Below are 17,896 nucleotides of genomic sequence, written 5' to 3'. Positions count from 1 at the left end.
TTACTGTTAACACCATCACAACCTCTATCGAGAAACCTACTTACAAATCTAGATAGAATAATCAGGGCAAAATTAGGAAGGAAGAATCATGGCATGGAAATGTTTAATTCGAAATCAGTAAAGGATTTAGAGTTCTTAAATTGAAAGCAGATCTGATTAAGTGAACCTCCAAATATGATTCGATACCAGGGAGATGGCAAGATGGGGTTTTAAACCTGTACTTCGTCTAATTCGTTGTTCATCAATTTCTTACCCCTTAATCTCCAATTCGTTGTCTTCTTCACTTCATAAGAAGAAAGAGACGCATCTGGTGATCGATTAGAGGGAGAAGAATAAGGTTGTATCTGTGTTAAGACTTGTTATGGGTATAAACACGCAAAATCCGAACCGGAGGTTGTGGTGGTGGTTGCAATTTGTAGAGAAAAACAGGTTGTATTATTCTCCTTCTTATGCCCTAACTAAAACCCTTGAACATCCGTCTTCGGAAATTTGTGGATGGTACATCACATTTGCCTCGATTGAATTGATTTCTTACCCTAACCTCATCATCTGATATCTTTAAACCCTTCGTCTTCGCCGATGAGCATCAAAAAACCCCTCCGATTTTGCACCCTTTTTCTCTTACAGACCCGATTTCTAGGTGTGTGGTCGCCGACGTAGTTGCAGAAGATATGAGAAGGTGACTGAGCGGATCTGTGATAGTGGTGCTTTGTCGGAAGTCGTCGGTCTCATTCTTCACCTGTACGCCATCGTCGAAAGTTGTCGACGAAATTTTAGATCAAGGTGACAATGGTGTTTTTGGCTCCGTGATGTAGGTCTGCTGTGAAGGATGTAAGAACAGGGGAGAATGGAAGTACGTACGAAGGGGTTGGAATATTTGGTTTATTTATTTATTTTTTAATTTAAAACTAATAAAGAAATAAAAAAAAATGAAAAAATAAAATAGTAAGGGTAAGACGGTCATTTCATGTCAATAGGGACTGAGCGCGCAAGAAAAAACAAACATAGGGATGGTCCGAGTTAATTTTTGAAAATAGGGACCAAACATGCTTTCTGGCATGTGTACGAGGGACGAATGGTGTAATTTACCCTTAGTTCAACAATATCCATCATACCTAGCAATGTAAAACTCATAAGATATCGTTGACACGTATGATAAAATTGCCCGTCGTTTTCTATAAAAGATCACAATTGCTACCATTCTAGAAAAAATGAAATAAGTATAGCTTTATCACGTCACTTTTAAATTGAATAAAAATGACGAAATCCAACAGTTGAGAAGAAGTGTTAACATGACATATCTCTCTCACGTTTTGCTTGGCAATGTATGTTTTTGTGAATCATTTTTCGATATGAACTAACATTATAGCAGAATTTATTTTTTTATGCCTTACACATACAATGAAATCTTTTTCTTTTGGACCATATAGCATAAATGCTCATATCACAAAAAGTTATACTTATACCAATATAGAGAAAGAGAATGCCTCTTACGGAAGTTGAACAACACAACAATGGCTACAAAGCTCTCTTTCCCCTTCTACTTGCATTGGTTCGAAAGTCTCCCATTGGTTGCTCGTTGCTGATGTGTCAAACCTATGAACCATTGACATAGTGCAACATGAAGATTGGTCTCCAGCTATTCGATAACCAACCAAGAAGTAGAGGTAACTTTCAATAGGCGCCATGGTCAAACATATACGTTGAAGTGACTCTGAACTTCCTCCTTCGTTTCCATTGGGCGTGCATGAAAGCGGCAATAGATTTTCCTTTCTTGACCCTTCGAGGGTACACCATAAGTTCAGGTATCTATCATATGTTTCAATCTGACCTTTCCAAACATTAAGACAATCCCCAGAACTAATCAATTTATTATCCATCACAACAATTTGATTAGGGGGTACATCTAGTTGCCACATTCCCCTTACATGATCCCACTTTTCTTGCTCAAAGTCATATACTTCAGCAGAACAACGATCCATAGATGGCATCTTGTTTCCACTGTAGGTGAATCCTCCGATGACATAGAATTTCTTTTGATATGTGACACCTACACATTTGTATCTTACGATACTCATAAATGGCAAAGGTGTCCATTCATTGAGTAACACATCGTAAACTTCAGCAGATGATATACCCACAGCTCCATCAAGAGTAGACTGGCCTCCTGCCACATATATCTTATTATCGCAAACTGAACATGCGAAATTGTGCCTCGGTGTAATAAGTGGCGCACATGTAGACCATTCTTTAGTAATGATGTCATAACGTAACACCAATGATCGTACTTCAACACCAAACTCTGCAAGTCTTTGGCCATTTTCTTTAACTTTTTCTTTGCGGTGTACACTACCACCAACTAGATATATTGATGTTCCAACTGAAACCATTGCAAATCCTTTCAAGATATGGTTGTCACCCATTCCTGGAACAAAACACTCATGACTCCATGTGTTTATCAAAGGTTCATAACACCCGATCACACATGAAATGTTATTGTCATCTACATGCTCTTTGTATGAAAACACGGCATAAATTGCATAATGGGGATCAGACCTGTCAGATGACATTGGGACTGAGATGAGTGATGATCTGGGGAAGGTTTCAGTTGAAGGGGAGGTGAGAGACTCCATTGAAACAACACTGAAAATCAGTTATTGTTGTTTAGGTCTTGATTATGGTTGTCAATATTGCAATTTAAGAAAATGAAATTGGAAACTTTGGAAATATTTGGTGGATATTACAAGAAATTTAGAATGTCTCATTTGATGGAGAAAACTATGTTTTCTTTGTTTTAATCTTTACGGAACTATGCTTTCTTTGTTATAATCTATATGATTTGTTCATTCTTAATGTCACGGGCCTTTACTTTTGATAAATACAATGTTAAAACATTCTAGAACATCTTTACAAAAGAAAGACGTAAATGAATATTTTTACCATCGCAGTTGCATTTTCGGACAAATACAATGCTAAAACATACTAAAAACACAGTATAGAATATGTCAATACGAGTAATTCTAACTATTGCACTTGTTCCTTTATTTCAAGAATACCATTATATTAGAAAGTGTTTAAAATCACATTTTTTATACTTAAAGTTATTTCATATATTTTGATAAATATAATCGTTCTTTTAAAACAATATCTCAAATAAGAAACACCTACTTGACTTTAGTTTGTAGCCAAAACGAAGGAATCTTTGTGTCCCTAACTCATATTTTGTCTTTTTAGCCATATTTATAAACCGAAATCCGCATCCATAACAATTTTACTACATTTAAGATAATAATTGTAATGTTACATGCCACCGTGGAATCCTGGTCAAATTTCATAATTCCCATAAATTTTTTGTTTAATATACGAATATATTTTTTGATAGTTATTATATGAGACGTTAAACACATATAAGGTCATAGGGTGAGGTTAAATAGAGTACCATAATTAACAAAGAATCAAGAAATCAATCGTGAGCATCAGAAATCATAATGATCAACGGCCAAGGAAATAGATGTACACTTATACATTGGACGCACACGCACCGCATTATACCAAAAAATTTACCTCATTACCAAAAAACTCAACTCTTTTTTTCGTTTAAATTTTTTTTAGGCCACATTTATTTATCGAAAAAAAACCCAAATATACCGTTATTCACGATTTTTCGTCCTCTTCCCATAGAGATCTATGTTGATATATAAAAAACGAACCCACTTCTTTTTTTTTATTTTTTTCAATATTTAAGTTTATTTTTATCCAAAAAAAACTAATTATACCAAAAATATTAATTTTTTGTACTCTATTAATAAACATCAACACCGATTAAAAAAAAAACTCGATCAGTTCAGATTCACACTGTGAATCTAAACTGTAAATATTTCAATTTGTAACATTCACAAAACGAATTTGATTTACTATTTCAACTCTTTGATCATTCACAAATTAACTTAGTGAAATTTACATGTGAATCAAAATATATTTCATGTAGTTTTATAATATTTTAACGTTTTCATTACTCATAAATTAGTTTCGTAAAATCAACAAATGGATTTATTCATATTGTGAATCTGACTTATTATTATTGACACTGTGAATCTGAGCAGGTTCACAATGTGAATTTGAACTGAAATTTCGATTTTTTTTATTAAACATCAATATGAATCTATGTTTGAAGAGTACCAAAGAATATGAATTTTGATATATTTATTAATTTTTTTCTACAAAAAAATAGACCTTAACTTTTTAACAAACAAAGAAAATGAAGTGGATTTTTTGAAGAAAAAAAATGTTCATTCTTTATATATCAATATAGATCTCGATGGAAAAATGACGAAAAATCACGAACAATGGTATATTCGTTTTTTTTTTCGATAAAAAACATGACCTTAAAAAAATTAAACTAAAAAAAAGTGGGGTTTGTTATAAATTGGTGCATGTGCGTCCATTGTAAAAGTCTACAACCCTTCCTTTTGCTGTTGATCGCTTTAAATTTCGACGCGTTGGATTGGTTCATTGGTTCCTTGATTAATAATAGTTCTCTATTGAACTTTTCACTAAGGTCATATAAGGTCATATATATATATATATATATATATATATATATATATATATATATATATATATATATATATATATATATATATATATATATAGAGAGAGAGAGAGAGAGTCAGGTTCTTTTGAAAAGCAAAAGATTTTTGTGAGAACTTGCGAACTCATAATCAGTTAATCATTTTTCAACACCAAAAACACCAATCTTCTCCAAATGATGCGTATAAGCCATATCTAGGCTAAAAAAAGATTTAACGATTTTTTGTATGACTGTTGATGAGCACAATCAGCAGTCAATGAGCACAATCAACAGTCATATGGACTACTGATTATGCACATCCGCGGTCCATATGACTGTTGATTGTGCTCATCAACAGTCCATATGACTGTTGATTGTGCATACATGCAAATTACGAAAATAAATAAAAAATATTTGTCAAATCTTTTTTTTAGCCTAGATATGGCGTAGACACACACCACTTTGAGAAGATTAGTGTTTTTGGTGTTGAAAATGATGAGCTGATTATGAGTTCGCAAGTTCTCACAAATCTTTTGGTTCGCACAATAACTCAGCTATATATATATATATATATATATATATATATATATATATATATATATATATATATATATATATATATATATATATATATATATATATATATATATAGATACCATTCTGTCGTTCATAAGCATTTAGAAGACATAAATATCATTTTTAGAAAACAAATAGTTTTGTTTTTAAATAACGTATTTGTTTGTAACGAATTTTAATACTAGCTCTTATTAACTGTCTAACATCATGAATATGATTATTGTTTAAAATCGTACCTAGATTAGTAGGTTTGTAAGAATCTTGAGATTTTGCTCAGAATTATTTATAGATTCTTGGATTCGTTGTATTTTTAAAAGAATATCTCTATTAGGAATACAATTCATCAAGATTTTGTTAGACATAATTAAATAATTCAAGCATGAATTTGATTAATTTGATTATTAAAAACGAGTACTATTTTAACAAAAATTTCAAATCTTGTAGAATTAATAGTTAGAACAACTCGAAATGAAACTATCATCGTCAATAAAAGCAATACAACAATTGAATAAATATTTTAGATAATACCTTCTTGAACTAAGCTTGAATTACAATCAGTACATACATCTGGAGAAAGAATTATCTGAAAATCTAGAGACTTTGAACATCTGCTAGTAGAAAGAGAGACTCTTGGAGATTTTTTAGACATAGGATGAACATTTTTTAGAAAATGAATATTTTTGCTTGCTTCGTTCTACTAACACATGATGTCTATTTATAATCCTCTTGAAGTCTTCAAAACCTTGAAATCTTGTAGTGAAATCTTTCCGTATGATTCAATGGCCAATCAATTATTTGTAAGTGGTTGTCACTTTCATCTTTTGAAGAAATTGTCTTTTGTAATCAGTAAATATCACCTTTTGATAAAGCATATCATCATAGAGCATCTTTTAAAGTTTTTTTGTCTTCATATTATCCATTATGGAGCATCTTGTAAAGTTTTTTGTCTTCATATTATTATTGCTGATAAGACTAAATAATTTTGATAATAAATTTGATAATATTTGTTTTATACACTATAAATACATATAGTGTATAATTACACAGTATATACACACTCGTATTTGAAAATAATGGATTTGATAAATAGAAGAAACGAAATACCCTACATTGAAGGTATTACACCAAATTTAAGAATTTCTTATTCTTCATAAGGATCATCAAAAGGGTCTTGAGCGTCTTGAAATAAACCATTCTTTATAGATTTTGGAGAATCGTTAGAAACTGATGGAGTTTGACGAATTTCTTGAAGTAAGTTTTGAAGTTCTTCAGGAGAAGAGGTAGCAGCATCTTTAATTCTTGAAATTAAATCCACATCACTTTGAGGAAGACTTTTGATAAAAGTGGCTTCAACCTCCGGTTTTTGAATATATATTTCTTGATAATATTTAATTACTGCTTGTTCACTGGCTTGAGAAATCTTTATTTTATCCCACCATTTTGAGCGAAATTGTCGATTAAGCCAGGGAGGAGACGTATCCTTTGCTTCTTGATAATGAAAAGTCCAAGACATTATCCATGGAACTCTGAATATCATAGTGAATTGTAGCATATATTCAAATTCTGGAATTTGTTGAATAAACAATTCCTTAAATTTGAGATATCCATCGTAAATTTCTTTTGGTAAACAATTTGGAAGAATTCCCATATATTTATACCAATTGATAAACCATCTTGGGTATTCACAATTGAAGTTTAAATCAAAGAAGATAAACCATGAGTGTGAATAATTTCGAATAAAGAACGCCTTAGTCCATGCATCTTGATAATCATAGTAAGAAAATCTGGGATAAGCAGGATAACTTATAAGAGGTTTTTCAGAATGAAGGTTTGGAACCCAACTTTCTGGAGAAATGATTTTGATGATGTGAGCTTTGCTAAAATCAATGTTTCCTTCTTTTGAATTAGAACGATGAACAAAATTGACCGAACCAGATTCTTGCAGAATAGCTTGATAATATTCTCGAGTTTTATATGAATCAACATAAAAGGTTTTCCCTTGACCAAAAAGATGATTTGTGAGAATATGAAAACCTTGATGTAACTTATGGATTTGAAAATCTTCAAGAATTTGAACTCTTAAGAAATTTGGATTAAGAACATAAGGAGTTTTTGTAGGAGGGCTAGGAGTCATAGAATTTTGAGTTTGAGGAGTAAAAGGTCTTACAAAAGGGATTATTGTGTTTGTTGAAGTAACTTTTGAAGTAACAAGTTTTGATTGAAGGATATTAGAATAAAGTTGTGAATTCTTAGAAGTAGGGGTTAAAGGAGAAAAACGATTTTGATTTTGAAATGGAACAAGCTTTTGATATACGGGTTTCTTGTCATCATGTTTGGAAGAGGACGATGAACTCATTTTCCCTGCAAAAATTCTCGAGAAAGAAAGTCAGGAAGCGAATTATTTTCGCCTTTTATGAATTCTATTTCGAAATCAAAGTTACCTAAGAGGGCTTGCCATCGAGCAAAAATTTGCTTGGAAATAATACTTTTCACATCTTTTTCTAGAATAGTTTTTGCAGATTGACAATCTATTCTTAATAAAAAACTTTTCATAAATAAATCATCTTCAAATTTTTTAATACATAAAACAATGCTTAAAATTTCTTTTTTGACAGTTGAATAATTTTTTTTTTGTGTATCATTCCATGCACCAGAGTAATATCGAACTAATTGTTCTTCTTTTGAATTAACAAATTTTTGTTTTAGAATTCCTCCGAATCCAATATCACTAGCATCAGTTTCAACTATGATATTGGCATTGGGATGAGGTAAATTTAAACATGGCAAAGTAGGAACCTTTTGTTTTATATATTTAATTATATCTGTATGTTTTTGAGTCAATGGTTCAAGATTATCTTTTAATCTGTTATAAAGTGGTTTACATATAATCCCTAAATCTTTGAAAAAATCATGGATATAATTTAAGCATCCTAAAAATCTTTGAAGTTGCTTTTTATCCTTAATTTCATCAGGAAATTTAGTAGAAAACTGCAAACTTCTTGTAATAGGTCTAATAGTGTTTTTGACAATATCATGCCCTAAAAAACGAATTTCATCTTTAAATAAATGCATTTTTGCTGCAGAGACAGCTAAACCATTTTGATAAATTAAATTATAAAATTGATTTAAATGTTTGAAATGTTGATCAATTGATTTTGAAAAAATTAGGACATCGTCAATATAAGCAATAACAAAACTACTTATAGGAATTATGATATCATTCATAATATTTTGAAATTCAGAAGGGACATTTTTTAATCCAAAAGGCATTACATTCCATTCAAAATGCCTGAAGGGAACATTAAAACCAGTTTTATATTTATCTTCCTCATGAAGTTGAATTTGCCAAAATCCTGATTTCATATCAAACTTTGAAAATATTTTGAATCATAAAGTTTTTTTTAGCAAATTTCGTTTATTAGGAATAGGATAACGAATCCATTTCAAAACTTTGTTTAAAGGTTTATAATTGATAACTAATCTTGGTGATCCTCTTTCTAATTATGCGGCATTCATAACATAAAATGCTGAACAAGACCATGGTGATTTAGAAGGTCTTATGAGTTTTTTATTTATTAAATCTTGAATTTCATTTTTACAATGACTTTCTAGTTCACTCTTCATGTGAATGGCTCTAGATTTTGAAGGAATATCCTTTTCATCAAAAAAATTTATATACGGTAGTTTTACAATATGTTGTTTTCTATTCCAAAAGGCATTAGGAATATTAGAACAAATATTTTTTTTCAAATTTTAGTTTTAAACCTATTATTTTATTTTGAATATTATTATTATTTAATTGATTAGTTATTCGAACACTATTTATTTCGTTAATAAGATATTTGGCTTGTTGTGTTTTATAATTAAGGACATTAATCGTTGAATATAGAGGAGGCTCACAAAATTTAAATATAATTTCTTTTCCAAAAACATTGGTTCTTATACCATCATCATGAACCATAAAAGGATATAGTTTTGTAATAAAAGGTGTTCCTAGAATTAAAGGAGAAGATAGATCTTTTACTAAAATTAGGTGAGTTTTATAACAGTAATCTTGGTTATTACAAATATGAACATCGGAAACTTTATAATTTACAATTAATTTTGTACCTCCGGCACCAGTAAGTCTAGATGCAGTTTTTTCATAGAATTGTGTAGGAAAAATTCCTTCTTGAATACAATTCATATCAGCACCACTATCAATTAAAGCAGTTAGGTTGATTTTAAAATTATCCTTGACTAAAGTAATTTGAGTGTTCCATTTTTGGGAAACTTGATTATTTATAATTTTTCCAATAGTTACATTTTCAATTTTATTTTCTTCTTCTTTATTAATTTCTATATTTTTGTTTTTAAAAATAGAAGGTTTTTCTTTTTCTAAAATTAAAATTTTATTTTTTATTTCTTTTATCTCTTGTTTTACTATTTTTAATTCTTCTTGAAGTTCTTGCATAGAGATTGGCTTTGCTTCAGTAAATCTTTCATATATATTTTTTAAATTAAAATTTTCATTATTATCAGGAGTTATGTTATTAGTTTTATTAAGCATCTGCTTTATTAATAATTCTTGGATATTTTTATCTTTTATAGAATCAAGAGAGTTTAAAAGATCTTTATCATCTTGTGAAAGAACGTTAATAGAACTACTAGTAATTACATTGATTAAATTGTTACAATGACATTTACCAATACATTCGCAAACATCAGAATCTTCTGAACTTGAAGTAGTATTTTCGAGAATATTTAAATCATTTGTTTGAAAATCAGAAATACTTTCATCAGAATCTGAATCAGTATTTGAAATAATTTTTCTTATTTGTTCTTTTAAATCATCAAAAACATTTAACTCATTTATTTTTTTCTTAGCATAACAATTATTAGCTGTATGACCATTACGCCCACATTTATGACAAATAATAATATCTTTTGATTTTCTTTTAGATTTTTTATAATTTGGTTTATAAGGTTTTTTAGATTTTGACGCATAATCTTGGCCTTTTTTATAATTTTCTGGAAGATTATAATTCTTTTTTCTGAAATATTTTGAAGATTTTTTCTTATATACTTTAGATTTTGAAGTAGACGGACCATTCAAGGGCTGATAACCATATTGTTGGCAAAAATTTCCCAATTCATTTTTACTGTTAATTCTATCTTTTTTGAGCTTTTCCTTAAACCTAAGATCAGCACAAACTGCTAATCCCTCTTTATTAATGTAGTTTATTAGATCTCCATAAGTTAAATTTTGATAAGGGATGGTATTATTAAAACTTTCTCTTAATTTTTGTCTAACTCTTTCAGCAAAGAGTTTAGGAAGGTCAGCAATAAAACGTTCTTTCCAATAAGACTCTTTACAATCAGGTCTTGAAAAAACTTTAAAAAGATAATTATCTTTATACCATCTAAAATCAGTAAGTTTTCTGCAATGTAAATTCATTAAAATTTCTGAAGTTTTTTCTTGAAAAGTAGTAGGATCTCCTACAAAGTTTTTGATAATAGCAAAAATTAAAGTGTTAACCATATCATCTTCAAACGTTTGTATTTGTTGATTATTTTCTTGTTTTATAATAGTTTTCTTAGCAGATAAAATATAATCTTTTTCTTCTTGTGAAATATAGAAATCTCACCATCCTTTGAGACTACCAATAAAACCGGAAGTAATAATATTAACAATTTGAAGTTGAGTATTATTATGAGCTTTATAAGCATTAGCAGCCATAGTCATTTCTTGTACAATATTCATAATTTGATGTTCAGAATGGCCATCAACATTCCATTCATAAACATAATTACCATCATATTGAGAACGATCAAGTTGAAAAGTTCGTTCTTCTAGTTGAACATCTGGAAGAGAGGGCTTATTCTAATAATTTCTTATGGTTGGCTTTGGATTCTTTCCGAAAGAGCTTCGCTTTGATTGATGAATTTTATTAATATTTGAAAAATCATTAGTGAGTTGACTAATATCATCATTTGAATTATCAAATTGTCGAGCAAGGGTTTCAAAATTTGTTTCACTATTAATATAACTATTTTCAGCTTCATCATTTGTAAGGGTATTAATACGGTTAGTGTTTGAGATATGGAGTTTTGAAAGTCTTTTTTCTAATTCGTTAATTAAATCCGTATTTCCTAGATTAAAATTACCATCGATTTGACAAGGAACAAAACTTATATTGCTAGTGCTTGCCATATCTTGCTTATTATCATTCTTGTCTTTGAAAATTTTTTCTTCAATTTTAACTAAATGCTCGGTAATACTAGATAAGGTTTCGTTTGCATAATTATTTTGGTAAATGATTTTTTGAAGACCCTTTTCAGTAGTTAATTGATTTGGGGCTTGAAATAAAGGAGTCGCAATAAACATATCGTTAATAATAATTTCTCCTTTTGGTGGAAAATTAGCAATAATTTCTTTATTAGAAATAATATCTTTATATTTTTTCTCTAAAATGGGAGTGATAGAATCATTTTTAAATGGGTAATTTATTTTATGTTTAGGGGCATAAATTAACTCAAACCATTGAAAAAAAGGAGAATGAATTTTATTTGATAAAACATAATCTTCCCAAAGGCCTAAATGGAGAAATCTTAAGTAGTATGAGAAATTTTCTTCATGCCAAGCTCTTTTTTTATTATTGTAATCTTTGTAATACTCAATATTTTTTAAGTAATCAAAGTCAACTTGATATTCTAAATTCGAGAAATTCATTTTAACAGGTTGTTTTTGTTAGGATTGAAGAAATATGTTTTATTGATTCTAAATTATGACTTCGTGATTTTTCGTATTTTTTTATTCATATCGTTAGCCTAGAAATTTTTTCTATTTGTTTATTATATTTATTAGTATATGGAAGTATTTTATATAAATTATAATCTTCATGAGTTCTAGTTTCTTCTAAATGTTGAATGGTTTTGCATATATTAGAATTTATCTTCCAATGTCTTTTTAACATATTAGCCCAAAGCTTATTATTTTTTGAACAATTAATTTGTACTTTAGAACTCATATTTGTTGTTTAAAATTTTGGAGTTCATCAATAAAATCTAATTTAGTAGGACTAGGAAAACTATTTTCACTATTTTGGTCATCTTGATATAATGGTTTGGGAATAGAATTAGTATAGTCAACAGTTTTTAGTTTTAAAGATCTTGACTTTGATAACGGAGATTTTGAAGAACTTGTTTCTGGGATAAAAGAAGTCGATAATCTGGATGATGAAATTTTTAAGAAAGAAAAATTTATATCAACTGAACCATCATTATATTCTATAATATTTGAGATTTGTTTTGAAGAGTCTAGTGGTTTTGGATCGATAACATTTTGTAAATTCCAGTTACATGATTGAGTTATATCAGACCATTTTAACCTTTTTGGTGTGTGAACTTTGGTATGGTTAGTATTTGCTTCAAAAATAATTGTTTCATTTTTAGGACTCGATAAACGTGTTTTAGGTTCAAGTGTAGTTGTCATGGTTTTGTAACAAACACGATAAATTATTGTTAAAGGCTTTGTATCATCTTTAAATTCTAAATTTTTTGTTTCTACAGTTAACACTAAAGTATCTAAAATATTTTTATCAAATAACCCTACAGAAAAATTTGGATAACAATTGAGATAAATAGGTCCGTTAGAAATATTTGTTTCAGCCATAGCTAAAATAGAATTTTGAAAATCTTTATGTCTCTTGTCTCTTAAAATAAGGAGAACAGGGGCATCTATTCCAAGTCTGAATAGAGGCTTGATAGCAATTTGGACTAAACCGACATGTAAAAATTTATATTTCATTCTATGTTCTAGAATAGATCGTGATGATAATAAATGTAAATTTTGTTGGTTTTGACCAATAGACAAAGTTTGTTCTGTCATTTTAATAGAATAACCTTGAAAATAGTCAAAAGTTCCTATTCTATATATTGTATTAACATTAGTTTTAGGTATTGTCCAATGATTCAAACTTTGTTCTATGCCATTAACGGTTTTTTCAATAGAATTTATTTGATTATCATAATCTTGTTCATTGTCGATATTTTTACCAGGAATATATTTTTTAGATAGTATGCGTGAAAATTTACTCATATTTAAATAATTTTGCTTTAAAATTCTTTAAGAATACTTACTTGTTTTAATAACGATGAACAGAGGCAAATTGTCCCGACGATGATTGTGGTCCGGCACCGCGACTTACGTCCTTATCTGCGCGTTTTACGCTAATCCAACCAATCACTGGTCTTGTCTCTGAGTCATACTTATTAAAACTTGTAAATTTCTTAGAGAATATTAAACCCAAATTAAATAAATATGAAATAAATATATCTAAAATTCGTTACAAACAAATACGTTATTTAAAAACAAAACTATTTGTTTTTTAAAAATGATATTTATGTCTTCTAAATGCTTATGAACGAAAGAATGGTATCAGAGCCAAGAAAAGTTTTTGGAGTGGTTATGCATGATATATTTATTTCATATTTATTTAATTTGGGTTTAATATTCTCTAAGAAATTTACAAGTTTTAATAAGTATGACTCAGAGACAAGACCAGTGATTGGTTGGATTTGCGTAAAACGCGCAGATAAGGACGTAAGTCGCGGTGCCGGACCAGAATCATCGTCGGGACAATTTGCCTCTGTTCATCGTTATTAAAACAAGTAAGTATTCTTAAAGAATTTTAAAGCAAAATTATTTAAATATGAGTAAATTTTCACGCATACTATCTAAAAAATATATTCCTGGTAAAAATATCGACAATGAACAAGATTATGATAATCAAATAAATTCTATTGAAGAAACCGTTAATGGCATAGAACAAAGTTTGAATCATTGGACAATACCTAAAACTAATGTTAATACAATATATAGAATAGGAACTTTTGACTATTTTCAAGGTTATTCTATTAAAATGACAGAACAAACTTTGTCTATTGGTCAAAACCAACAAAATTTACATTTATTATCATCACGATCTATTCTAGAACATAGAATGAAATATAAATTTTTACATGTCGGTTTAGTCCAAATTGCTATCAAGCCTCTATTCAGACTTGGAATAGATGCCCCTGTTCTCCTTATTTTAAGAGACAAGAGACATAAAGATTTTCAAAATTCTATTTTAGCTATGGCTGAAACAAATATTGCTAACGGACCTATTTATTTCAATTGTTATCCAAATTTTTCTGTAGGGTTATTTGATAAAAATATTTAGATACTTTAGTGTTAACTGTAGAAACAAAAAATTTAGAATTTAAAGATGATACAAAGCCTTTAGCAATAATTTATCGTGTTTGTTACAAAACCATGACAACTACACTTGAACCTAAAACACGTTTATCGAGTCCTAAAAATGAAACAATTATTTTTGAAGCAAATACTAACCATACCAAAGTTCACACACCAAAAAGGTTAAAATGGTCTGATATAACTCAATCATGTAACTGGAATTTACAAAATGTTATCAATCCAAAACCACTAGACTCTTCAAAACAAATCTCAAATATTATAGAATATAATGATGGTTCAGTTGATATAAATTTTTCTTCCTTAAAAATTTCATCATCTAGATTATCGACTTCTTTTATCCCAGAAACAAGTTCTTCAAAATCTCCGTTATCAAAGTCAAGATCTTTAAAACTAAAAACTGTTGACTATACTAATTCTATTCCCAAACCATTATATCAAGATGACCAAAATAGTGAAAATAGTTTTCCTAGTCCTACTAAATCAGATTTTATTGATGAACTCCAAAATTTTAAACAACAAATATGAGTTCTAAAGTACAAATTAATTGTTCAAAAAATAATAAGCTTTGGGCTAATATGTTAAAAAGACATTGGAAGATAAATTCTAATATATGCAAAACCATTCAACATTTAGAAGAAACTAGAACTCATGAAGATTATAATTTATATAAAATACTTCCATATACTAATAAATATAATAAACAAATAGAAAAAATTTCTAGGTTAACGATAGGAATAAAAAAATACGAAAAATCACGAAGTCATAATTTAGAATCAATAAAACATATTTCTTCAATCCTAACAAAAACAACCTGTTAAAATGAATTTCTCGAATTTAGAATATCAAGTTGACTTTGATTACTTAAAAAATATTGAGTATTACAAAAATTACAATAATAAAAAAAGAGCTTGGCATGAAGAAAATTTCTCATACTACTTAAGATTTCTCCATTTAGGCCTTTGGGAAGATTATGTTTTATCAAATAAAATTCATTCTCCTTTTTTTCAATGGTTTGAGTTAATTTATGCCCCTAAACATAAAATAAATTACCCATTTAAAAATGATTCTATCACTCCCATTTTAGAGAAAAAAATATAAAGATATTATTTCTAATAAAGAAATTATTGCTAATTTTCCACCAAAAGGAGAAATTATTATTAACGATATGTTTATTGCGACTCCTTTAGTTCAAGCCCCAAATCAATTAACTACTGAAAAGGGTCTTCAAAAAATCATTTACCAAAATAATTATGCAAACGAAACCTTATCTAGTATTACCGAGCATTTAGTTAAAATTGAAGAAAAAATTTTCAAAGACAAGAATGATAATAAGGAAGATATGGCAAGCACTAGCAATATAAGTTTTGTTCCTTGTCAAATCGATGGTAATTTTAATCTAGGAAATACGGATTTAATTAACGAATTAGAAAAAAGACTTTCAAAACTCCATATCTCAAACACTAACCGTATTAATACCCTTACAAATGATGAAGCTGAAAATAGTGATATTAATAGTGAAACAAATTTTGAAACCCTTGCTCGACAATTTGATAATTCAAATGATGATATTAGCCAACTCACTAATGATTTTTCAAATCGTAATAAAATTCATCAATCAAAGCGAAGCTCTTTCGGAAAGAATCCAAAGCCAACCATAAGAAATTATTGGAATAGGCCCTCTCTTCCAGATGTTCAACTAGAAGAACGAACTTTTCAATTTGATCGTTCTCAATATGATGGTAATTCTGTTTATGAATGGAAAGTTGATGGCCATTCTGAACATCAAATTATGAATATTGTACAAGAAATGACTATGGCTGCTAATGCTTATAAAGCTCATAATAATACTCAACTTCAAATTGTTAATATTATTACTTCCGGTTTTACTGGTAGTCTCAAAGGATGGTGGGATTTCTATATTTCACAAGAAGAAAAAGATTATATTTTATCTGCTAAGAAAACTATTATAAAACAAGAAAATAATCAACAAATACAAACGTTTGAAGATGATATGGTTAACACTTTAATTTTTGCTATTATCAAAAACTTTGTAGGAGATCCTACTACTTTTCAAGAAAAAACTTCAGAAATTTTAATGAATTTACATTGCAGAAAACTTACTGATTTTAGATGGTATAAAGATAATTATCTTGTTAAAGTTTTTTCAAGACCTGATTGTAAAGAGTCTTATTGGAAAGAACGTTTTATTGCTGGCCTTCCTAAACTCTTTGCTGAAAGAGTTAGACAAAAATTAAGAGAAAGTTTTAATAATACCATCCCTTATCAAAATTTAACTTATGGAGATTTAATAAACTACATTAATAAAGAGGGATTAGCAGTTTGTGCTGATCTTAGGTTTAAGGAAAAACTCAAAAAAGATAGAATTAACAGTAAAAATGAATTGGGAAATTTTTGCTAACAATATGGTTATCAGCCCTTGAATGGTCCGTCTACTTCAAAATCTAAAGTATATAAGAAAAAATCTTCAAAATATTTCAGAAAAAAGAATTATAATCTTCCAGAAAATTATAAAAAAGGCCAAGATTATGCGTCAAAATCTAAAAAACCTTATAAACCAAATTATAAAAAATCTAAAAGAAAATCAAAAGATATTATTATTTGTCATAAATGTGGGCGTAATGGTCATACAGCTAATAATTGTTATGCTAAGAAAAAAATAAATGAGTTAAATGTTTCTGATGATTTAAAAGAACAAATAAGAAAAATTATTTTAAATACTGATTCAGATTCTGATGAAAGTATTTCTGATTTTCAAACAAATGATTTAAATATTCTCGAAAATACTACTTCAAGTTCAGAAGATTCTGATGTTTGCGAATGTATTGGTAAATATCATTGTAACAATTTAATCAATGTAATTACTAGTAGTTCTATTAACGTTCTTTCACAAGATGATAAAGATCTTTTAAACTCTCTTGATTCTATAAAAGATAAAAATATCCAAGAATTATTAATAAAGCAGATGCTTAATAAAACTAATAACATAACTCCTGATAATAATGAAAATTTTAATTTAAAAAATATATATGAAAGATTTACTGAAGCAAAGCCAATCTCTATGCAAGAACTTCAAGAAGAATTAAAAATAGTAAAACAAGAGATAAAAGAAATAAAAAATAAAATTTTAATTTTAGAAAAAGAAAAACCTTCTATTTTTAAAAACAAAAATATAGAAATTAATAAAGAAGAAGAAAATAAAATTGAAAATGTAACTATTGGAAAAATTATAAATAATCAAGTTTCCCAAAAATGGAACACTCAAATTACTTTAGTCAAGGATAATTTTAAAATCAGCCTAACTGCTTTAATTGATAGTGGTGCTGATATGAATTGTATTCAAGAAGGAATTTTTCCTACACAATTCTATGAAAAAACTGCATCTAGACTTACTGGTGCCGGAGGTACAAAATTAATTGTAAATTATAAAGTTTCCGATGTTCATATTTGTAATAACCAAGATTACTGTTATAAAACTCACATAATTTTAG

At 28.5% G+C, this 17,896-nt stretch overlaps 1 protein-coding gene across 1 annotated transcript; it reads right to left on the bottom strand.

Moving 5' to 3' along the window:
• Positions 1-1,490: 1,490 nt before the first annotated feature.
• Positions 1,491-2,633, bottom strand: LOC145104894 (F-box/kelch-repeat protein OR23-like). The gene has a single exon (XM_079042058.1). It carries the CDS (start codon positions 2,631-2,633, stop codon positions 1,491-1,493), a length of 1,143 nt encoding a protein of 380 aa, XP_078898184.1.
• Between the last annotated feature and the right edge of the window lie 15,263 nt (positions 2,634-17,896).

Source organism: Lactuca virosa, chromosome 4 (genome assembly GCF_052849685.1).
Source record: "Lactuca virosa cultivar CGN04683 chromosome 4, Lactuca_virosa_CGN04683_v6, whole genome shotgun sequence".
Taxonomy (NCBI): domain Eukaryota; kingdom Viridiplantae; phylum Streptophyta; class Magnoliopsida; order Asterales; family Asteraceae; genus Lactuca; species Lactuca virosa.
The sequence above is the reverse complement of the archived record's forward strand: the minus strand, read 5'-3'. Positions and strand labels throughout refer to the sequence as shown.